At 34.0% G+C, this 24,403-nt stretch overlaps 1 protein-coding gene and 1 long non-coding RNA gene across 2 annotated transcripts; one reads left to right on the top strand and one right to left on the bottom strand.

Annotated features, from left to right (window-relative positions):
• Positions 1–1,724: 1,724 nt before the first annotated feature.
• On the bottom strand, positions 1,725–3,143 carry LOC129312671 (uncharacterized). The gene is made up of 3 exons (XR_008593665.1): positions 2,843–3,143; positions 2,634–2,750; positions 1,725–1,792 (listed from the first exon to the last, which is right to left on the bottom strand). It is a non-coding gene; the product is annotated as an uncharacterized LOC129312671 (long non-coding RNA).
• A 6,007-nt stretch (positions 3,144–9,150) lies between these two features.
• On the top strand, positions 9,151–15,522 carry LOC129314687 (uncharacterized). Its single transcript, XM_054958191.1, has 7 exons — positions 9,151–9,886; positions 9,988–10,152; positions 10,725–10,838; positions 11,878–11,982; positions 12,746–12,868; positions 13,715–14,040; positions 14,758–15,522. The coding sequence occupies exons 1-7, from the start codon at positions 9,307–9,309 to the stop codon at positions 15,388–15,390; spliced, it is 2,046 nt and encodes a 681-aa protein (XP_054814166.1). The 5' UTR covers positions 9,151–9,306; the 3' UTR covers positions 15,391–15,522.
• The last annotated feature ends 8,881 nt before the right edge of the window (positions 15,523–24,403 follow it).

The raw sequence follows: 24,403 nt of genomic DNA, 5'->3' as shown, positions 1-24,403 counted from the left end.
TCAAAAAGTGTTTTAGAGAACAAAAAAATAAAATAAAATATTACTCTGAAGAGCAGAAAAATGAAAACAACTTTTAAGAGTTTTGAGATTATTATTCTGGAGAATAAGAGAAAATGAAAAAAATATCTATTTTTATTATTCTTAGAATATATTTTACAAAACACCAGTTTCTAAAATAATAAAATAAAAACAGCTTCAAACAGTCCCAAAATTGTTCATGTTTTTTTGTTTTCACAGCCAACGTGTCACACCCCAAAAATCAGGTGTGACCGGCACAGGATATGGGTACAAAGCTCATATCCCTTAAGCCTTGATCGGAGAAACTCTGAAATTAATATATTAAACATACTAATAGAGTAAATAAAAAAAATTGTTACAATATTAAATCAGATATTCAATTTTAAAAGAAATGTAAGGATCCTACCTGTAGTATATGTGGAGCACCTAAGGTCAGACACCAACGTAGTTATAAAGTTCAAATTTTTCATCAAATTAGGATTTGACTAAAATAATTCTTCTGCTTCAATTCAGCAATAAAACTCCTCAGCGAATATCTCGAGTCACGAGTTCAATTATACCATCTGAGACCAAAATATCTTTTCCAGTGAATAACGTCCCAACAATAAATAATTGAACATGAATAAAAGGAGAGTTTGAAGCAATGCAATTAAAAAAAACAACGATTTTCATAAAAATTTAATAAACTTCAAAAATAAAATAATTTTATAAAGTTTAAATAAAATCTTGAACTATTAAAATATCATATCAAATATTATTACCACTTGATTGTAAGAAAGTAAATAAATAAAATAAATAATTCTAAATAATTCACTAATTAAAAACCAATGGAATGTAAAATCATCAAATAATCAAATTCATATTATAGGGACTTATCAGAACAATTAACAAACGTGGACACAAAGTCCACGAGGATAAATAACCAAATGCGGCTCTTGCCACGAAAACAAACGTGGACACACAATCCATGAGAGTAAGTAACCAAATGCAGCCAAAGCCACGAAACAAACGTGGACACACAGTCCACGAGGGTATGTAACCAAACGCAGCCGAAGCCACGAAACAAACGTGGACACACAGTCCACGAGGGTATGTAACCAAACGCAGCCGAAGCCACGAAACAAACGTGAGTACGATGCTCACGAATAACCATCCCTCCGTTCCACGTGCGTTGGCCATCGCACGGGGCTAGCACCTCCTATAAACACCCTGCTAGCTAGGTGTACCATGGCGCGCCAAGGGCTAACGGAACTGCCGTTAGCAACCAGTGTTCTATATAAAGTCCCCTTTTAAAATCATTTTCAAACATACGAGAAAATTATCACTTTTTAGATACAGTTCTCATTCTCAAAATCAAACTCGCATGAATACTTTTAGGCATTAAAACCTGCCAGAATCAAATTTCATATCAGATGCTCATGCTTGCATTTATTGAAAAAAATTCAACGTCGAACTCGCATGAATCATTCTCTGTATCAATTCAACATTTGATAAAATAAAAATCTCATAATCAAAGTTCAAACTTGACTTAATTGATCAAATAACATTTCAAATTTGGTAAAGCTAATTTCTCAATCATAAAGAAATGTTAATCAACAAATATCCAATAATCACATTAATGCTATTAAAATGATTTTAAAAATAATGTAATATTTTAGTAAAGAAAATTTAAAAAAAATCAGTTGGGACGCTATCCACTTACCTGCAATGTTCTCAAATTTCAAAGGTTTTCTCCTTTCAACTTCTATCAAGATCCCCCCTTTTTTTGCACATCCTATAAGAATATTAATAATTGAAACTTTAATTAATTCCCTATAATCTATAAAAAAACTTCTTTCCACTTCTAATACAATCCCAATCAACTTCAACCGTTTCAAAATTCTAAATACCAAAATTCATCTCTTAAAATATATCCAATTATCGTCATTTATATCTATAAATTCTTCAATATTGCTCAAGCCAAACCGATCTATTTACTTAAAATATGATTATCTCTTAGGCTTGCCTCAATAACCTTAGGTGCATTACTATCAATTATTCAATTAAAACTTTCTAATCTTAAATCTCTTGTTCAGTAATTTATCAACAACTATACCATTCCCAAGAATTCAACTTACATATTAACTTCATAATCAAATTTCTTTGCAAGGTTCAAGTTCATGGATCAATAACATTCAAACTAGCCATACTTCTCTTAAGAGTCAATAAAATTTTAGAAAATACATATTCAAGCAATCTTCTCCTAACAGGCATTTTATCAAACATTTATAATGTATTAATTCTCAAACTCATACCAAGCCTCTTCCCTTTTCCTCTCATCTCCCACAAATTACAATATTGATTTTGAAATTAATCAACCAACCCAATTTCAATCCTTTAATTGAAAAAAATCAGTTACTCTTTAAAAAAAATTAAATCTAATTCCTCCTTCTTCCAGTTCTAGCATGAATGGATTTATCAACTAAAAAAAATCAAATTCATAACCTCAAGCTGTTGATCGAACAAATTTTCCCCCTCATAACTCGCACAATAGCAATAACATAAATAAGACATGACAATCAAACCAAGGAGCACAGAACGAACAATGAAGAAGTGAAGGATTAGAATCTCCCCACCTCATATTAACCACGGCAGAATAAAGAAGGAAGAAGGATGAATCTATCACGCTGTAGAGGGGAAGAGGAAAGGAACCTTGTACACTGAACCACAGCAGCTCGGACAGGAGAGGAGAACTATTTTCGATAGCACAAAGCAAGGAGGAAGAAGAATGAACAGTGATGCACATAGACAGAAAACAATGACAACCAGAGGAAGAAAAGCTCACGGTGAAATTTCCCAGCAGCGGTGCACAGAGCGGTCGCACCTGTTTACATCGACAAGCTGCCTGGCAGAGGAGGAATAATAACTGACAGCAACCAACTCAAACACAAGTGCAGGGGACGAATTGAATGATGAAAGAACAAGGAAGAGGAGAAACTTGGGGCAGCAACGATGAACGGCGCTCTCTAATAAACCCATGCCGGTGCCTTTAAAGATTGAAGAGGAAGGATGGAGAACGTTGTGGACAAGCTGAGATCGAAGAAGAGCAGAGGCGGTGGTTCTGGATTCTTCGAAAATGTGAAGGAGGAGAAGAAAAGAAAATGACGCGTTTTTCTCTGCATTTGACCGGGTAAGGAAGATATAAATATAAATTTTAGAAAATTGCTAAAATTACAAGAGAGAGCCCAGTACTCCTTCTAATAACATAAAAAAAATATGGACATTTTGGTAATTTTTTTTTACAATCTTAAACTAAATAAAATTAATCTATTTTTTTTAAAATTAAATGTTAGACCTTCAAGTAAGCTATTAGCATAAGTTTCACTAACTCACCCATCTCCATTTGCCATAATATTAATTTAAATAAAATATAAATTAGGAGGGTTTTTTTTTTAAGGTCATTACACAACGGCTGCTCGTATGCTAACTTACTTTTGTTCTTCAATATTCTTTCCCTTTAATGTTCACACCCTAAATTAACAGTAACACACATTGGAGATGTTAAAATTTGCAAATAAATTATTGTCCCACCTTGTATAAAGTTTTTTTTCTTTAATTTCTCTTCAAAAATTAGGAGAAAATGAGGGTGAACAAAGTCTTCCTCTTTTTTTTTTTCTTTTTTTATAGTTTTCTCTTTTCTATGTGTTCTTCTCATTACAAAGCTTACGTAATTTTCATATGATCTAAATTTGTATTTCAATATCTAGATTGGCTGTTGAAAAGGAGTGATGTGTGGTGTCAATTTTTTCATGATCGTGCAGGTACTAAACCAATTTATGCGATCACTTGACATAATATGACTTTAGAATGTTCTTGGTTGCCCAGCGACACTCTTGTATTGCTGTAGATTTGATTATATTGTTGTGCAGATCTTGTATATAGATTTTGTGGATTTGGTTCTTGTGTAGTTGGGCTACTATAAATAATTTATATTTGTAATATCCTCCTTCTCTAAACACAATTAACTCTAAATTTCAATTAAGACATTGGATTAAGGTAAATAACATAATACCAAGTTATACTAAGTGGAAAGTTGGAATCTCAAGTTTTCAAAACTAAAACCATTCTCAATAATCTTTAAAAGAAACAAATCAAAGTTCACAAATTATGCGGAAGCATGCGATCATTTCAAATAATAGTGTATTTGCTAAAAAAATTGAAAACAAAATAATTTTGCAAAAATTGGGGCATGTGCCATGGCTCGTTGAACATGTGATGCGACATGTTCGCTTTTGTGCCATACATCATGACTCGTGGCACCATGCATCGTGACTCGTGGCACCATGCATCGTGACAATAGCTTTCTGTTGTCAAATGATAGCTTTTGGGGCAACTTCCGACGTGCCCCATTCCTCCATCCGACGTCTGATCGATGCAAACTAGGTGTATACGGAAGCTCTTTCCAAGCTTTAACTAATGGCTTTGGTTTCATAATCAAATTATTACACAATCAAAATTTAGACACTTTTTTTCAAAACTTGAATTTATTCAACTTTTTTTTTGTAAAACTAAGTGTCCAACTCATTAATCAAATGCCAAAAACCTTTGACATCACTTAGACCACATGCAATACACCAAAACTAACTTGTGCAACCACCACATCATACTAAACACTTACAATTCACAATTTTACTATACAACCCTTAATCTTAAAAACATACAAAGGGGAGTTCAAGCACTCTTTCCATCAAATAATTCATAATCATGGTACAATATGCCCAACTCTTACTTACATCAATATTTTGGCACCATCATAGATATCACATTTCGTAAACTAACTCCTAAGGCCTAAAATACACTTACAATTCAAAAAATACATTGAAGATAGTAGGGTAAGTACAACCATCAAAAATTTATTTAATGATATCTCTACTTCATAAACCACCAAAAATTTATCAACCCATTATCTTGTTTAGAACTTATCAAAGTTTTCTCAATTAATATTTGTCCCTGACCCTACTACCATATTTAAAGAGATCTCATTTCTTTCTCTAGCTCACAATGATACCTCATATCGTACTCAAACCACGTTCGCCTAATAACCAATAAATGATTCATCACTAAGGCTCTTCAATGATTCTTCACGAATATATTTTGTTTGAAACATGCATGTAAAACGTCCTTTTTCTCACACTTGTAGACTTCATAACATCAACCCAAACTCATTAAAATATTTAAGGAACCTAATCAACAACTCCAAGAGCAAATTCTCAATCCAAATTCATAAACAAATTTTAAAAGAAAATATAGCTTAACCCACTTTCCTCTTGTGCAAAGCAATAGTGAAATTTAACCACTAATATATATATCATCATCACTAATCATTTGTCTTAACATTATCAAATCTGAAAAAAAAAAAATCCACCATTCTTTTTTTAAACAAGCATCAAGTTCACTTCAATAGCCCAAGTTTTTCACCACAATGGATATACGTACATTAATATCCAACATGGAGATCGAACAATCTGAATCCAAATTTTAGTCGTTAATAAAATGAATATGCTTAATTTACTCCATTCCAACCAAACTTTTCTTTTAAACATTTTAGCAAACACCTTATATGCATCATTATTTAAATTATAATACAAAATTCCTCCCACTTCAAAATCTTTTCCCAAATATAAATTATCAATACTTCAATATTTTTTTTCCCTAGGCATCCCAAATCTTCTTATTTTAACATAAGTAAATTCCCTTCAAGAATCAATTCCATAACAAGTCAATCAACACACACAAGCATGCATATCTATTACAAGGAGAGAAGGGAGATGGGGTTCAAGTCACCAAGAAACCAGAGCTAGAAACAAAGGAAGCGACCTGAAATTTCTGCGCCTACTCTTGAAGCAGAGCAGACCGGTGGCTGAGTAGGGGGAAGGAGGAAGAACCAACAAATTGAATCACCTATGGCAATAGAAACAGCGCCTGCGTACCCACCAGCAACACACAGAAGGAATGAAGGAGAAGGGAATCGAAACACCCACAGTACGACATGAACGACAGAGGAAAAATCAGCAATAATAAGAATGGAGGAGGAAGACCACAAGCTTACGGAACAACCACAGCAGCGGACGGACGATGACTCCCACAGTTGCCAGCAGTAGATGAACGGAAAGGAGGAAGGAGAGTGGTGGCCTGAACTACAAACGAAAGTTGAAGGAGACGCAGATGAGTTTCGATTTTTGGCCCTCTCTGCAACTCTGAACAGGATCAAAGGAGGAGGAAAAGGAGTTTTGCATTTGGCAGAAATCTACGGCGCACCTCTACTCCGGCAACGGCAGCAACTTCGAATGGCAGAGAGACCATGGATTGGAGAAGGGTAGGCGAAGCTTCGGGACAAAATCTCACTTGCTCCCTCAACTGAATGTTCGATCAAACGAAAAATTGAACCAGGCAGGAGGAATAAAACAAAATGTTATAAGGGCATATTAGTAATTTTCTTCAGACTAATGGCAAAAGGGAAAATAACCATTTTCTGGCAGTGGGAGAGTTCGAACCTGAAACATGACTTTTAAGAAAAGTAGAAAGGAGAGCAGACAAAAGAGGGGGGAGGGAACCCTGTTGTGTAAAACTGAGGCAGAGCTTAAACAACAAAACTTGCACATCAGCGACGAAGTGTGACATGTTTAAGGAAGTCATGCAATTGTTTTTTTTTTTAGCAGTTGTAATCTTCCAAAAAGTTTTGATACGTCCTCGCCTTCTACCTGAAGTGCTTAATTGTTATTGTTGTCATTACTTATTTCAATAGACTTGAATTAATAAGTTGGACATGCCTGCCCTTACTTTACTGGACTGGTTTCCGAATTTTAGCACACTCATTCCTGCAAACGTTATTAGTGGTGTGTGAATTGAATGAGCCCTGTCGGCAATTCACTGGTCATTGAGCCCAGTTATGATTAGATACTAACCAAACAGAAGTACATGTATGCAGAAATAATGAAGACCAATAAAGACTCGCCCGAGTGGTTAATTATTTCGCAATAATCTTAAACCGCAAGTAACTGGATCATGTTTTTAATGAATATGCTCACCTGTTGCTGGTATAGGAGGAAAAAAATCATTGAGTTGATGTGATTCGTCGAACAGGGGTACAGTGGTTCATTAGAAGGTTGGCTGGGAGATACATTAGGGTTTGGGAAATATGACATGCAGCATACATGAAATGGACAGGGCCCCAGTGATCCGATTTCCGCCACAAAATATTTATGGGCTATAACACAAAATGATTTCCGGATCAAAACATCATGGGTAATGGCGGAATATGAGATAACTCTCCATAGAAAAGTTCCTTAAGCAAGTGAAAAATGGTGGAATATAAAATAAAATATAATTTGGATTTAGACATTTAGAATATCGCTTAGGTTTATAAAGATTTAATTTAATTTGCTTATCATCATCCTTTTAGGATTAATATTTAGATTTTAATAACCTTGGAGCTTCTAATTATACTCTTTTTTTTTATGTACTTCTAATTATACTCTTTGATTGGGATTTAAATTCGATGAGTGACTCAAATTCACTCACTCGAGTGTTTTAATTACAATAATTGAATTTTATCAACATTCGATTAAATTGTACTTTTTAAGAAAGGAATCTGCTTTGAGTCACATCTTCTTTTATTAAGTCTGTCTTATAATAAACTTTGTCAAAACTCACTTTTGACTTTTGAATAAAGCAGTTAACTTTTAATCATATCATCTATCTTTACTTTTACTTTAAGTCATGTATGTCTAAAATAGGTGTGCATGTGATGACCGTTCATTTTTATTTTTTTGATAACCATGAAAGTCTTGTCTTGATCTTCCTCATCTTGTCTATATAAGGATGCTTCTTCATTAGGAAAATCTTCTACAATTATTTTTGTTTTAGCTGTAGTTGAGGCTAAGGCTCAACCATTGAAATTTTTGATAAATCTACTAGGTGTTGATCTTCTTCAGAATTTATATACTTCTAGAGGTTTTAATTGAAGCAATTGAGTCTGTATTATTTTGTTCAAAGAAGATCTAGTCAAAGAAAACATTTCTAATAGAAGCAATAGTGCCTAGGGGATTTGAGAGATCTTCAATCCCTTTGAATTTTTCAGTTGTTGATGGTGGCTTGGATTTTGGTGGTGGAGAAAGAGGTGTTTTAATGGTCAGGGGTTTATTTTGAGTTTTTTGAATGGCATATTGTATGTGAGGATTATTGTGAATTTTTATAAAAAAATATATCTTGAAATTTTTTAGAAGTTGGTAAAATCAAACAATTATATTTAGTAAATTTGGGCCTATCTTGTGATTCAAATCCAATTGATTGGATTATTATTATATTTTTTGGTCAAAATCCGATTGGATTATTAATTGAAAAAAGAATTGTATATTTTTTTACCCTTCCCTCTTCTCTCTCCTTCTCTCTCTTCCCCTTTCCCCTCCTCATTTCACGTGAATGGTCTTCCTATTTTGCAATTGGTCTCCTTTTTTCTGCGATCTTCATAGGATCTTCAAAAGAGCATAAAAAGAACAACCAAAAGACAATTCCTTTCACGTACCTCATTATATTATGAAACTTTAATGATTAAAGTTTAATCGATCTCTCTTTAGCATCACTTATGCCACAGGCCCACCACAATGTCTTGTCTGCGCAGCAAGGAAACATGATAAAATGAAAGATTAGTTGGCCGTACCAGAATCTCTTTTACTATAACAGTTAAAAGTCCTATAGTCACATCCCCTTGTCATTTCTATTCAACAGAACCATACTTGGCCTCATTATCCTCCTCAATTCCGACCTTGTACTCATCGAACTTCTTTGCCTTCTCCACAATAACAATATTCCTGATCATCACGGCTTCATCTTTTTCCATGAATAATACAGAATTAATTAGCCACCAGTTTATCTCCACAATAACAATACATCACTCAATTTTCAAGTGGTAGCAAAGTAATGATATGAGCCTCAATTAATCACTTGCTAGTTGGTGGATCAGAATCAGTGAGGGGCCTACTTTTTGTCTTGTTTTGTTTATTGAGCTATGTCTTTTGATGACCCAAAAAGCAAGTCTTTCTCTTCAAGACGGTGCCAATCTATGAATTATCAAGAACATTAAATATGCTCCCCTCATTTGATTAGTGTCTGGTGACTGAGCCAAGAAGTAATTAGTCTTTCTAGTTTGCTCTTGCAAGCTTCTTATTGAACTTCTTTACGGGTTTATTTCCAGTTTGGTATGCTCCAATTTCCATAACTATAACCTTCAGATTTAATTTGCAAGACACAATGAGTTCGTCAGATGGCGTCCAGAAGAAGGAAAAAGTGGAGAAACTACGTAGGGATGCTAGGGAAGGCAAGTGGTACGACGTACTGGAAACATACAAGAAAGAAAGAGAGCTTCGCACGGAGAAGATAACAGAAAAAGGAGATACAGCGTTACACGTGGCTTTGGCTAAAGATGTGCACTGGGCGGCGTCAAAAATGGTATCCTTCATACTTGAAGAAGAAGAGAAAACTGTACTGAAAGACAAGGTTGAAGATGGAGCAATAATAAGCTACGCGAGGGAGGTGTTTGGGGCAAAGAATAAGAAAGGTAACACTGTTCTACACTTAGCTGCTAGAGTGGGGAACCTTAAAGTTTGCAAGAAGATCGGTAAAAGAGAGCCCTCCTTACTGAGTGACCGGAACTTCGCTGGCGAGACGCCGCTCTTCGTGGCAGTTCTCCATGGCAACAAGCAAGCTTTTCTTTGGCTTCATTATCTTTACACGGAGAGCTATGCAGATTCTTCTGCAACAAAATATGCCAACTGCACAAGGGACAACAATGATACCATTCTTCATTGTGCAATTGAAAAAGGGTGTATAGGTAAATAAATAAATCGGAACTAATATTGGATTATATTCTTTCTTTTCGTATGTTAATATCTGTGTTTAAGTTAAGTGATTTAATTTACTTTGATTTGGCAGATATAGCAATGGAAATATTTCACCTTTATGAAGATCTTGTGAAGTCGAAAGAGATGAAGCGCAACGATAATGGGTTATCTCCACTGCATCTCCTAGCAGTCACGCCTTCAGCTTTCAAAAGTACTGCTCTCCATGGTCGATTTTTCACTGTTCATCTTGCTTATCGTAAGTGCTCTTGAGGAATATTCCCTCCAATTCTAATTATAGAATAAAGTTTTAAAACCCAACGCTGATATTTGTTGTCACCAAAAATTGTTCCTGAAAAAAATATATAATGGTTACCCCATGCATGACCAATCACCCACCCCACCGCTATGTCACTTGTTCATTGTATTTGTGTCAAGGCCAACATTTGAACCTTTGACTTGTTGCTCAAAGCTTTTGAATCTTCTTCCTTTCTAGTTGATCAGCTGAAATGTACCTTTAATTTAACCACACACATATTCAAATGATATATTATTAAAAAAGTACACATATAATTATATTTTATATTTATATGACTATTTATATTATGTTTTTTAACTAAATATTATTTTTGTTAGGAAAATTAATTTAAAATAAAAAATAAATTGTAAATATTATCCCCATCAAAAATCATTTTTTATAGTATTATTTGGTTTTAAATATAGGAGAAAGATACCAAGATTGCCTGTTCATATCATGATGCTTCTAGTTATATCTACAAAATTGTACATGAATATATAATATGGTTAGTTTGTTTCTTGGAAACTTGGAAGGGCTTTTTAGTGTTAAAAAGAAGGAGGGTGCGACGGCGATGGAAAAATTGAAAAAACGTGAAAGAGCATCACTCGACGATTTACTCTCTTGTTTAGAATCCTGCTCTTCTATTGGTAAGTACCTCTCGCACAAAAGGTGGTTTAATTTTATTTTCTCCAATTAAGATTGAATCAATTCATTCTCGTGGAATATTATCCAAAGTCCTAACTAAAAATCATGAATTGAAGTTATAATGCAAGTCACCATGAACTCCTAAATCTATATGCAATTCAGTTATCTTAGTTTATTTCTTTAAATCTAGATTCACTCTTCACCTCTCGGTCTGTTGAATGTACCTTTTAATTAAATATATTTTGGTGGCCAATCGCAAAATTCACATGATATATAAGAGAGATCAATATAATTTAAAAGAAATATAAATAAATAATCATGAAATTGAAATTAAAAACAAAAGCTGTTAAAAAAGTTTCATAGAATTAATCTCAAATAGATTACATCAAGCCCTAATTGGGAATTATAATATAGCAGCACATCAAAAACTAAAAAAAAGAAAAAAAGGTACATTTTTACCTTTTACAACAAGAGAGACAAAAATACACAAATGAATCACAAACAAATGGAGGGACCACCAATCTGGTGGAGTTTGGGACACAAAAGGATAAATCATACAAAGCAAATAAGAGTATTCTTTTAGAAAAACAAAAGGAAAAAAAAGGTACTTGTTTTATTAAAAAAATTATATATAGTTTGGATTTAGTTCGTTTAAATAGGGTTTAGTCGAGTCACTCTCCATTATGAATATTTTCTTCTCTCCTTAGCTTATATCTTTCTTTCAATTTGACATAAATAAAAAAAAATTAGGCAGAATATCATTGAAGCATTGAAAGAATTTAATATCTAGCAAGGACTTCCAACAAGTAAACATTCACAATTAATAAGTGAGGTTCAAGTTTTTAACAAGTTTCCGATCTATCCAGGTCCTTCTCAGATATTAAATTCTTTTAGAGATCCTTCATTAATATTCTACCAAGAAATTATTAGAAAGATTTACATGGGGAATGTAAATGATTAATTGACGATTGGGAGTCGAGTGGTATATGGTTTATTCATACATGTATCGCAACTAATAAATCTTGTGACTCATATTTGCAGTATTTGATAACCGTTGGGTGAAGAGTGCTTTGGTCCTGTTGGGGTATATAATGTTCGCTCCTGTAGTCCTCCCAGTGTACCTCCTGTTTTTATTTTTATTAGCAGGTACGCAACTAATAAATCCTGTGACTCATATTTGCAGTACATATCTTGTCGGTGTGCATATAAAATTAGCATACATGCATGTACATGCTTTATAAAATGAAAATCATGCATGCATATATGCACATAGAGATGTGATTTATATTCTATATCTCTATATCTACCACTATTCCCATTGAAAATGTTTGGTAGAATGACAATACATTAATTAATTAATGACAGTTGGGTCTTTGACAAATTTTTTTAAAAAATAAGTTGTAAATAATCACAAAGTGATTGTTATATTTAGAAATGTCTTAATTGTAATCGAAATTCTTGAAGTTGCAATTTTTTAAATCTTTTACAACTTATTTTTCAGAAATTTTTGTTGCGGACTTGATTATCATTAATTCTTTTTTTTTGGGACTTAATTACTATCATTCTTCCTGAAGGTTTATGCCAAACAAAGAGAGCATGACAATTTTGGTGTATTACTCAATTGTCTGAATTTACATACAATTTTTTGTTTGATATTTTGAGTTGAAGTGATTAAAGTCACGCATGCGCGCGCGCATGTGTGTGTATAAAGTTGCTAACTGATCTATATATGCATTGTGTGTTGCATACATGAGCAATGAGTTGTCAGCTATAATCTTACGATCGAGTATTTATTTAGTGAAACTATATATTGAAAGAAATGAACATATTTTTTTTAATTATTTAAAAAATTCTCCATTATTTTTTGAAAACGTTTCGTCTCTACTAACCTAACGGTTCTGATTCCTAGGGGAATGGCTTCGTGACATACGAAAAATGAAGGAGGAGCACGAATGGTATGGTCAAATAATGAATGGACTTCTTGAGCATGTCTCCGATGAAGAAATGTTAAAGATAAAACATGACGACAGTGGTAATCAAAGCATTATGATTTTATTTTATACATATGAAACTAGACATCTTAGGAGCAGTAGTCGTTCTTCACCTTCACTATTGGATCACTTACCTTTCATTCAGATGAGGGAAAAAATAGAGAGGAAGAAAAACTCCAAAAATATAATATTAAGAAAAATGTCTTCCCATTCTTTAATTGCAACAAGTTGTTGGTAATTGCGCTTTTAATTCTCTGACAATATTTTATTATACTCATTAATTTTATTGGAACATTTTTCATGTTTTTACAAATTTGAGAATATTAATTACAAATCTTTAAGAATCTTATAATTAGTTGACTTTGCTCTATAATTAGTACCAGACAGAGTATTAATTTGGATAGTTACATGCTTGTAGCAAGAATTGAGCTAGTTTCCATGAAATTTCTTGATTGAAGATGTAACAATGACAATCTAATTTTGTGATTTGGACTGGGGAAAATTGGCCACAAGAACCATAAGGCCAAAATATTTGGGCATAATTAAGTAGTCCTAAATGCATAATTAAAACTTGCAGGTGATCGGACCATGGTCCTAGCGTGAATATATTTTTGAACAAAATAACAAAATATTCTTCCTTTTTCTGCACTGATCTTTTGAAGTCATCCATAAATCTTCAATAATTTGTACTCTAGAGGCGAATGCAGAAGAATGAAGGGTATTTTGATGCTTTCGTTGAAAATAAAAATATATATTTTGTCCCTCAACTCTTCAAGTACTATCGTCCTGAGCAAGCTTTATTTTTGAAGTTGGGACTTATGCCTAAATATTTAAGTTTTTTTATCCTTATAGCCAATTTTCTCTTTGGACTGAGAATGATTGGACAGAGCCAGGATCTATAATAGTTGAGACACCCCTAATGATTGCTGCGAGGAATGGTGCGACAGAAATGGTGGAGAGGATTGTGGAATTATTTCCGTCGAGGATTAAAGATGTGAATGGTGAGAAGAAGAACATTGTTCTACTAGCAGCAGAAAATAGGCAGACCAAGTTATATCAGTTTCTATCGGATCAAAAGGACGAAACCATTCCCGATAGTGCTTTTAGCCAAGTGGATGAAGACGGAAACACTGCATTGCACTTGGCCGCCATGAATGGTGCCAACCTAAATATGCAAACAACTACCATGATAGAGGAATTCAAGTGGTTTGAGGTTCGTTTTTATATAGTTGCTACTAAAATTTGTTTGGCTTACCAATTCAAGTTTATGTGAGTCACAGGATTTCTCGTTACTTAAACAAGTGGTTGGAGATTTAAATCCCAGCCCTTGTATATGTAACAACTTAGTTGGGAGGGATCAACCTTTTCCTTTTAGTACCTAGAGGAGAAAATATCTGCTATTAGCAAGATCTATTCTTCATACCAAAAAAAAAAAATTATTTCACATAATCAGGTCTAATGGAAAGTTAAAATACTCATCAATTTAAATAAATAATTAAATATTTTTTTCTTTTTGTAAAAAAAAAAAGGTAAGTGCATTTTATCAAATGGAATAATGATTTTTTTTGCTTCCTCGAGTTTACCTATCACTTTGCTCTCTAAATTTTTAAATTTTTATCAATTGAGTGTCTAAAGTTTCATGCATAATTTTATAATCTTATTTGATCTCACTAGACCAGAAATTCTTTCTACAATTCATGAGTTAAAAGGTACACCATATGTGTGTCTAAGATTATATGTTTTCAAACCATAAGGAGTAACATGATTATGATGTTTTTGATACTTGATTGACATTTATTAAATTTCAGGAACCAAATCGACAACCAATAGTTTCATTACCTCTTACCAAACTATTTAAATTACTTGACCTCAAAGATTGATTCAAAATCTTAGATAAAATAAAGGTGTATATATAAAAATGGTGATGCAGTTTGTGAAGAAATCAATGCCTCCTGATTTGTTGGAGAGGTACAACAATGATGGGAAAACCGCAGACAAAATCTTTCAAGACAGTTACAATGAACTAATGACAAGCGACAGAGAGTGGTTGAATCAAACCTCACAAGCATGTTCTGTTGTATCGACTCTAGTTTCGTCGATAGTATTTCCAATGGTAGTAGAAAGTTCCAATGATAAGGGCAAGTCAATCTTTAGAAACAAGTTTGGATTCAAAGCTTTTCCAAACTTATATCTCGTGGCCCTTGCCTTGTCCCTCATTTCCACCATCTCCTTCTTGGGAATACTTGCTTCTCGTTATCAATCTGTTAGCATTTGGAGATACATTCCTTTCATGCTTCAAATTGGCATGTCATTCATGTTTGGCTCCATTTTTTCATTGTGGATCGCTCTCATGCTCCATGACGATCACTCTCCAACAACTTACGGAGTTCTTGGCTCTCCAATCGCCATTCTTATCATTCTCTTACTACCCATATTCATTGGTCCTACATTGATGTCTTTGTTTTCCAAGGTTCCTGCCCCTAGTCGTGGGACTGTTGGTGCCATCCGATATAGAAGGACCAAGAAAAAGGAACATGCAACAGATTTGAACCCCCGAAATTAAGTGCATATGTCCTGTTGTTCAAACAACACCATCCATCATCACTTTCATTTTAAATGTGTGTGGTTTGATAGTTTTATTATTATTTTTTGTTTGCAAAAATATGTGTGTAATAACTATACTATTTCATTATCATATGCAGTACTGTATACTTTGAGTTTCGTGATAATTATGCCTTTGACTTCACTTATAATTTAACTTCTTGGGGGTGCTCATGATTATGCCAATCCAACTTGTGGCTCATTCGTAAAGTGTCTAATTACTTTCACTAGTGAAGTCACGAGTTTGAATTGGCAAGAAGACAAGAAGCTGTGCACATGATGATCACCAACTGATTCATTGGATCACTTAAATTATTGGGATAATTATCACTTGTACTTGCTGAGCTAACATTGCTTATATATTGAGGTGATTAATGATTATCTTGACAAGGTTGGGATTAATTAGTGATTATTGATTTAGATGTTGAATTCAAGATGGTCTATCATATATATACTCATAAGGAAAGACGTTATCGAAGTCATCCAATCCAAAAACATATTCTATTATGTATTGTATAAAAAAATATTATACGTAGATGAAAATTCTGCAGGCATTAAAAAAAAAACAGAGAGAGAGAGAACTCGGGGAATGTGATCAAAAAGGTCCCTCCAAAAGAAAAAGAAAAAACAAAAACGAACCAAATACTAAAACTATAGAAGAGCACAAAACAAGAGGACCAATTACAAAAACTAAAGAATTTAAAATCATACTGTCCCTTTCAGCTACCTTGTTATGAAACTTTGACCGATCTCTCTCCATCGCATATAATTAATAAAATGAGAGATTAGTTGCTGTTACCGAATCAACCACCACTTTATATCCTGCGATGGAATCTAAATATTGATAGTGTGCGCCATTCAAACTTGCATGACAAGCTGAAAGCATATGATGAAATGTCTTTGGAATTCCTTAGGATTGTGATTATGATGATGAGAATAAGGTTTCCAGGTACAATGGATTCACATTGTAATTCAATCTATGTATTTTATAACCAATAACTCATTTCATGTATTCAGATTGCATTTGATGATATCTTGGATGGAGACAGTTATATTGTTGTTAATTAATCTAAAGAAGTCAAGTGTAAATTTCAGTCCTTTTGCGCAGTGCCGAGAGAAAGAAAGGGCAGGGGAAGATAGAGCTTGTAACCTTCTTGACAATGATAGAGATAAATCCTTACAACAATGTTGCATCTTTAATTTGTTTCATAGCATCGATTAAACCCACATGATATTCCTTACTTGCGTAGCCTTCATCTTGTGTTGACTACCTTAACACATGATAAAGGATAAATAATATAAATTTCATGAATCTACTTGCTGGCTCTGTTAAAGATATTCCAATTTTAAAAGGGTTTTAAATATAAATTTAGAAGATTTATAATAATAATAATAATAATAATAATAATAATAATCAATTCTTTCATATTTTTGTTGGTTTATCCACCTTCGGTGGATCAAGATCATAAATAAACCCAATTGTGGAATGAGGCCTTATCACAATGTTGAAAAAACTCTGGGTCATCACAAGTAATATATCTGGGATCTTAAGTGCAATTGTCTCCTGTTACTTGAAAATGTGTGGGGGTTTAACCGCATGCACACGTTGCCTAGTTTTTCATTCAGGCGTGAAGGCTATTTGAGAGTTGTCTGAACCATTTTTCTCATTCTTGAGACATTTGTGTGCATCCATTTTTTAAGTGCTCTCTCTTCTCTCTCTCCCCCAGTTTTTTTTTTTTTTTCAAATGTATTTGTTGTGTAGCCAAAATCGAGTTTCAAAGTGTAATTCCATTAATTCCTGTGTGAAGATTGAAGTTTGCGACATAACAAGTATGATTCCTACTCTGCTTACAATTTTAATAAAGATATTTTTCAAATAAATATAATATTTTTAATTATTTATTATCAAGTGGTATAATGTCGTACTTGAAGTATTAAAAATTGTGTGCAATATTTTCCTCCATTAAACCTTCATTATTTTGACCATCAACCAACCAAGAAAATTACAGAAAAAAGTTTAAAAAATTATAAATAAGTACATTAAAAGAAAATTAATGTGAATTAAGTTCTAAAAATTAATTATAAATAAATGCGGCCAACGGACTACCCTTGTAAAAACCAACTACAATTTGACCAGCTACCGGTAATTATTGAATAACCGATATTGGCAATAACGCCAAGACGCAAGTAAATTATCATAGTACTTTAATTTATAGCACTAAATAATGAGACATGCACTTAATAAAATTATCATACTACCGGAACACGATGGGAGGGGTGGTCTTGCGTCTAGGGCCTGGAATCAGCCTCAGGCTAGACAATGCGGGAACAATGAATGTGGGGAGCTGTATGACGAGCAAAAGGATGATTATCGATGACGGACGAATATAATAACATAGAAGAGCAGCTGTCGTGCAAGAAGAAAAGACCAGCACAGAAAGAGATCCACAAGAATAGAATGGAGACGAACATGAAGTGCATACTAAAGTAAAGTTTGAAAGGAAGGTATTTCCAAGAGCTGACTGATTGGGAACGAGAAGCAACTATAGACAGGAAGCAGATGGAGGACACGAGGGAGAAGGAAAGGGCCACATATGAGGAGCTCGCAAAACATGTGAATATTCTATTATTTCTAAGGATTGCGTAGCCATTACTGCTATCGTAACCACCCGGCACAGCGTCACACGTGGCGAAGGCCACAGATGCTACTAGGGTGGACACTACAGAACATGATTGTGAGGTTTTAGCCACCCACTCTCCGTCGCTTCTCATCAGATCCTTGTGAGTGTCTTTGAAGATGTCGTCTGGGGTTTCCATATTCTTATTGTATCTCTCCGACAAACCAGCGAGCATTAACTTCTTTATGTTAATTATATATCTCAATTCATATGACAAGTATAATAATGTATGCGTACATGAAGAATCCATAACCACTTGCTAGAGATACTTCGATCACCTCGAGTGTAGACAGACGCACAACCCACTAAATCCCAAAGTCTTTAGAGAGTGTAGAGATAATGGAGTAGAAAAAAATGTATCGTGTGTTTAGTGGTTATCGACTGATTGACTTATAAGAATTAGATCAGTAACTGCTTCATTAAATAATTAAATAATTATATTCCATTATCTCTGACTCAGTCAATTAAGAAATAGAGAATAACTGATGGCTACTGGGTTGTGGATTGAGCCTCTGTCCATTTGGCTCATTTATGTGGTTCACCTATTACGGTTCACACAAGATCATAAAGACCAATCTGTTTGAGTTTATTAATTAATGTTAATCCATAAATAAATATTTCAACAATCTCCCACTTGAATTGCATTAATTAAGCAAGATATATAAATAAGCCACAAACAAAATTCAAAAAATAAAACTTCATAAAATCACTGGATCCTATGGGAAACAAGTGATATAATGTCTCATAATCTGAATAAAATATAAAATTTTATTCTAACACAGCTCAATAAGATAACAGCATAAATCACTTATTCCTATGGGGAAACAAGTGACATGCATAACGTACCATAATAGAATCATTGAATCCTATGGGGGATATAAATGATATAGATGCATCTAACTAAACTAAACATAACTCACAGAAGAAAACAAAGCCTAAAGAGAAATTGCAATACAAAAGATTCTCAGACTCCCATTAAACTAAGGCATCAAAAGAATTCACAATACCCATACAAGTTACATGATTTTAAAAAACTTTTACAGGTAAGCCCTTGGTCAGCGGATCTGCAAGCATCTGCGTGCTAAGAATGTGGTGCACACGAGTTTAAGACTTAGCAATTTTCTCTTTCACAAACATAAGTTTGATATCAAAATGCTTTGTATGACTGGAATTTCTATGGTTATTAGTATAGTATACTGCAGATTTGTTATCACAGTAAATGATTAGAGAATGTGATATTGACTCAACTAGGCACATGCCAGATATCAAATTTTTCAGCCATATAGCTTAACGTGTAGTTTCAAAACAAGCAATATACTCAGCTTCCATAAATGAAACTGCTGGAAGTATTTGTTTCGCACTTTTCTAAGAAACTCCTCCAGACAACATGAAAATATAGCTTGGTCATCTAGACAGGAGGTAAAATTTGAATCTAAAAAGCCAACAATTTCAAGATCTTCTGATATCTCAAAGTCATAATTAGAATACCTAATAACCTCAAGAGAATTTGACCTTCTGTAGGTCAACATATAATTTTTTGTACCTTGAAGATACCTCATAACTTTCTTAGCAGCCTTCTAATAATCTAGACTCAAATCATTTAAGGATCGACTTAGCATTCCAATAGCAAAGGCTATATCTAGCCAAGTACATACTTGAACATACATAAGGCTGCTAACAGCAAAAGCGTATGGTATCTTTCTCATTTCAGCCCTCTTCTTATCATCCTTGGAACACTGTAACTCTGATAATAGTTCACTTTTCTATATAGGAGCAGGTAAGGGAGAACATGAATCCATTCTGAATTTCTTAAGTACTCGCTCAATATAGGTGGTTTGTGATAAACCAAGAATACCACGAAATCTATCACGATGAATCTGTATCCCAAGAATGAAGGAGACTTCACCTATATCCTTCATGTCAAAATGCCTAGACAATAGGTGTTTTATCTTATTGAGAAAATCCATTGAATTGCTGGCTAATAAGATATCATCAACATAGAGAACAAGAATGGCAAAATTTTTCCCATCAAACTTCTGATAGATACACTGATCTGAGACATTCTCAATAAAATCAAGCGAGGTGATAACTTCATCAAACTTCAAATACCATTGCATAAAGGCCTGTTTTAGCCTATAAATGGATCTCTTCAATCCGCACACTAGATGTTCTTTAGTAGATTCAACAAAACCATTAAGTTGTGTCATGTAGACTACTTCATACAAATCACCATTTAAGAACGTAGTCTTGACATCTATCTGGTGAAGATCAAGATCAAACTGTGCAACTAAAGCCATTACCACTCTTAAAGCATCTTTAGTGGATACTAGAGAGAAAGTCTGTGTAATCAATACTTTCTTTTTGGTTGTAGCCCTTAACTACAAGTCTGGCTTTGTATCTATCAATTTCACCTCTAGCTCCTCATTTTGTTTTAAAGACCCACTTGCAACCCACCAATTTAAAATCCTTTGGTAGTTCTACAAGCTTCTATACGTGATTGCAATACATAGAGGTGATTTCTTCACTCATGGCCTTTAACTATTCAAAAGAATGTGAGCTAGAAATAGCCTCTTGATAAGATATTGGGTCTAAACAATCAATAGTATCTGAATCAAATTCTTGCAAATACACCATGTAATCATCTAGAATAGCAGACCTACGAACCCTTTGAAATCATTTTGATTCAATAACTAGATCCTTATTACCCTTTAAAGGTGGTTCAGCTTCAGCTTCATCCTGATTCATAGCATTATTTCTGTCAACATAAGGGGTTTTTACGATAGGCATAGGTAAAATATTGCTTTTATCACGTAAAGTGATATGCCTAGGCACGGAGCTCCCACTGTCTAAGGCATCTTCAAAGAAATAAGTTCGATCAGATTCAGTAACCTTTGTAGTATGATTTAGACAATAGAATCTGTATCCATGAGATTTGATACAATAGCCGATAAAGAAACCATCAATAGTTTTAGCATCAAGCTTCATCTGTTGTGGATTGTAGGGTTTTACTTGTACTTTACAACCTCAAACTTGAATATGCTTAAGTGCAAGAGTCTTTCTAAAATACAACTCGTATAGAGTCTTTGGAACTGACTTACTAGAAACTTGATTCAAAGTATAAACAGTAGTTTTAAGTGTATCACCCCACAAGAATTCTAGTCGTTAGGAGTGACTAATCATGCTTCTAACCATATCTATAAGAGTACGATTTTGCCTCTTTGTAACCCCATTCTACTGCGAGATGCTAGGCATAGTATATTGAGCTTCAATGCCATGCTCTTAAAGGTACAAAGCAAATGGCCTAGGGTTCCTACTAGTCTTAGTATATCTCCCATAAAATTCTCCTCCTCTCTCAGATCTCACACATTTGATCAACTTGCCAGATTTTAATTCGACTACTATCTTAAAGGTCTTGAATGCATTAAGAGACTTGCCCTTCTCACGCAAGAGTTCAATCGATCTATAACAAGAGTAATTATCTGTGAAGGTGATGAAATATCTAAAACCACCCATAGCCAGAGGTGTAATAGGTCCACAGATGTCAGCATAGATTAGGTCTAAGATATTTTTAGACTTCTTTGCCCCTTTGATTCTAGCTCTAGCAGGGAATTTTTCCTTTATACAGTCAACATAAGTCTCAAAATCTGAGAAATTAAGGTCTTGTAAGACACCTTGCTTGGCCATGTGCTCTAATCTCTCTTTAAAGATATGACCCAAATGACGATGCCATAACATAGAGGAATTATCATTGGGTCTTTGATGTTTATGCCCAATAGCAGTATTAATTTAGAGATTAGGAAGTTTGAGTAACCAATCATTCAATCGATATAAACCATATATCAAGGAAGCATAACCAACATTAATGGAATCAAAACAAATATCAATTTTCTCATTTCCTTGGAAGAATGAATAGCCACAAATATCCAATGCAGAAGTTGAAATTAAATTTCTCTTCGCAGAAGGTATATAAATAACATTGTTCAAATTTAAAATATGACTAGAATTTAAATACAAAGAAATAATTTCAATTCATTCAACTAATGCTTTACTCCCTGCTATGCCAAAGACTAACCTCTGTGCCTCACTTGGAACCTTTTAGTTTCTTAGCCCCTATAGAGAATTCACAACATGTATAATGGCACCAGAATCTAGCCACCATGAGTCAAAGGAAGTTTCAATGGTGTTAAATTCAAAATAAACTAGAGTTAGAAGGGTAATTTGAAGAATTGTACCTTCACTTTCTTGTTTGTTCTTCAGTTGGAAGCAATTAGTTTTAATGTGACCAAGTTTCTTACAATAATTGCATAACCCCTTAAAGGGTTTCTTTCTTGGCTTCTTACTCTTATCACCATACTTCTTAAAAGTTGGATTATTAGGCTTTGGAGCCTTTGGGGCCTCAGGCTTCTTCCTCTTTTTCTTATACAACCCTCTAGATTTGCTACTAGAGCCATGAGAAATATAGTTTACTGAGTGAGAGAAATTTTTCTTTATAGCTTCCTCTTCTTGAGTGACTATTGATATCATTTGGTCAACAGACCATTCAACTTCTTGTAAGTTATATGAAGTCCTCAAGAATGTATACTTCGGTGGCAATGATTGAAGAACACGGTAAACTAAGGTATTTTCACCCAAGTCAATTCCATATAATTTAAGCTTGTTATAGTAATGAACAAGCTTTAAAATATGATCCCTGACACTAGATACTCCATCATAGTGAGTATTGTCAAGAAGTGACAAATAGTAGTTCTTTTGAGTCTTGTCAAGCTTCTTATATTTGTTACCAACAGCTTTCAAGTATTTCACTATAGTATCCTTTTCAGGAATGCTGTCCCTAATTCCCTTTTCAATTGTTTACTTGATGATTACTAGACAGATTCGATTGGACTCACTCTGTGGTTTATGAAAGGCCATTTCAGAAGCACTGGACTCAAAAGAGAGATCCATAGGCTTGGGTTCTCTCAGAGCTAAATCTTTCTCAGAAATGGTAAGATGCATGTTCAGGGATTCTTTCTAGTCATCATAGTTAGTCCCATAGGGAAATATTAATTATGCGTGCACAACAAAATTATAAATAGAATTCCCTAACAAGCGATTATCAATTATGCAACTACAATTATGCACCAAGAAGGCTCAAATACCATAAAATTTAGCTCATACAAAAGTTCATACAAACTAATGCATTAAACATTTCCATACCTATAGGGTATAACAAATATCTAACACATATAAAGAGTACTATTAGCGTATCCTCAAAACCAACCATCAAAATCACATTAATAATGTCACACCTATAAGGTATGTCCATTATCAATGCTGCAAGATCCTAAACATCATCAATAATTCACAAAGCCACAAATTTTATAACCTTAGGACAACACAAAATAATTTCAAAAGTCCTTGGGGTCCTTTAGGAATTAGAGAACAAATTTGGGACTTAATGGAATTTTGAAAGGTATCCAGGTGTAAATTGGTAATTCTGGAAGAGATTTGGGTCCAAAACGTAATTCTAGAAGTTAAGGAACTAATTATACTTTCCAGAACTTTCCTGGGTCACAGCGTGAATACAAAAAATAGTGGGTCCAAGGAGGTAATTTAAACTAAGGCTGAAACGCAATCAACGGAAATATTTTTTTAATAATACTATTGGGCTGAGACTAGGGTCCAGTACATTTAAGTGAAACGGTCCGTTTCACTTCTCGCTCCATTTATCATGTTTCTATATTTTAATATCTTGACCTCATTAGTGTAAGGAGAATTAGTAGCAAACATACGCACCTCAAACCACTTGATTTCCCTTGACATGGCGAGTGCTTCCCCAGGATTCAGCCAATCATGCTCTACTCCAAGCCTGGCTGCCAAATGCAATGCATTGTTTCCTTCTTTATCCACTTTTCGACATATACTTCCGCTAAACTTTGTCTGTTTCCTCAAAAACCAGTATACCCCCGTTTGCCTATATTCTACTGCTAGTAGAAATATGTTTTTTCCCTCATCATTCACATCTTTGATCCTCGACGGAAGCAATTCCAGAATTTTGTCCACCATTTCTATCACACCGTTCTTTGCAGCAATCATTAGCGGTGTCTCAATTATTATTATTATACAAGAAGCTGGTGTTGCCATCGACTGTGACTCTATTTATCCAATCATTCACAGTCCAAATCATAAAATCAGTTTATCATTGAAAGTTTTGTTTTGGCCGGAAACAATATACGATTATCATTGCATCAGTTCGAGTTAAGAAATTCATGCAACCTAGACAAAAGTCACTCTTACCACATAACAGAATTAAGTTTC

This window comes from Prosopis cineraria, unplaced genomic scaffold (assembly GCF_029017545.1).
Source record: "Prosopis cineraria cultivar Desert tree isolate PC_DT_omini unplaced genomic scaffold, ASM2901754v1 PC6, whole genome shotgun sequence".
In the NCBI taxonomy this organism is placed as follows: Eukaryota; Viridiplantae; Streptophyta; class Magnoliopsida; order Fabales; family Fabaceae; genus Prosopis; species Prosopis cineraria.
Note: the sequence above shows the minus strand (reverse complement) of the source record. Positions and strands in the feature narration are given on the sequence as shown.

Coding starts and splice junctions, on each gene's coding strand:
- LOC129314687 (XM_054958191.1), top strand. CDS start 9,307: ATGAGTTCGTCAGATGGCGTCCAGAAGAAGGAAAAAGTGGAGAAACTA. Junction 9,887..9,987: donor AATTGAAAAAGGGTGTATAG/GTAAATAAATAA, acceptor TTGATTTGGCAG/ATATAGCAATGGAAATATTT. Junction 12,869..13,714: donor GATAAAACATGACGACAGTG/GTAATCAAAGCA, acceptor ATGATTGGACAG/AGCCAGGATCTATAATAGTT.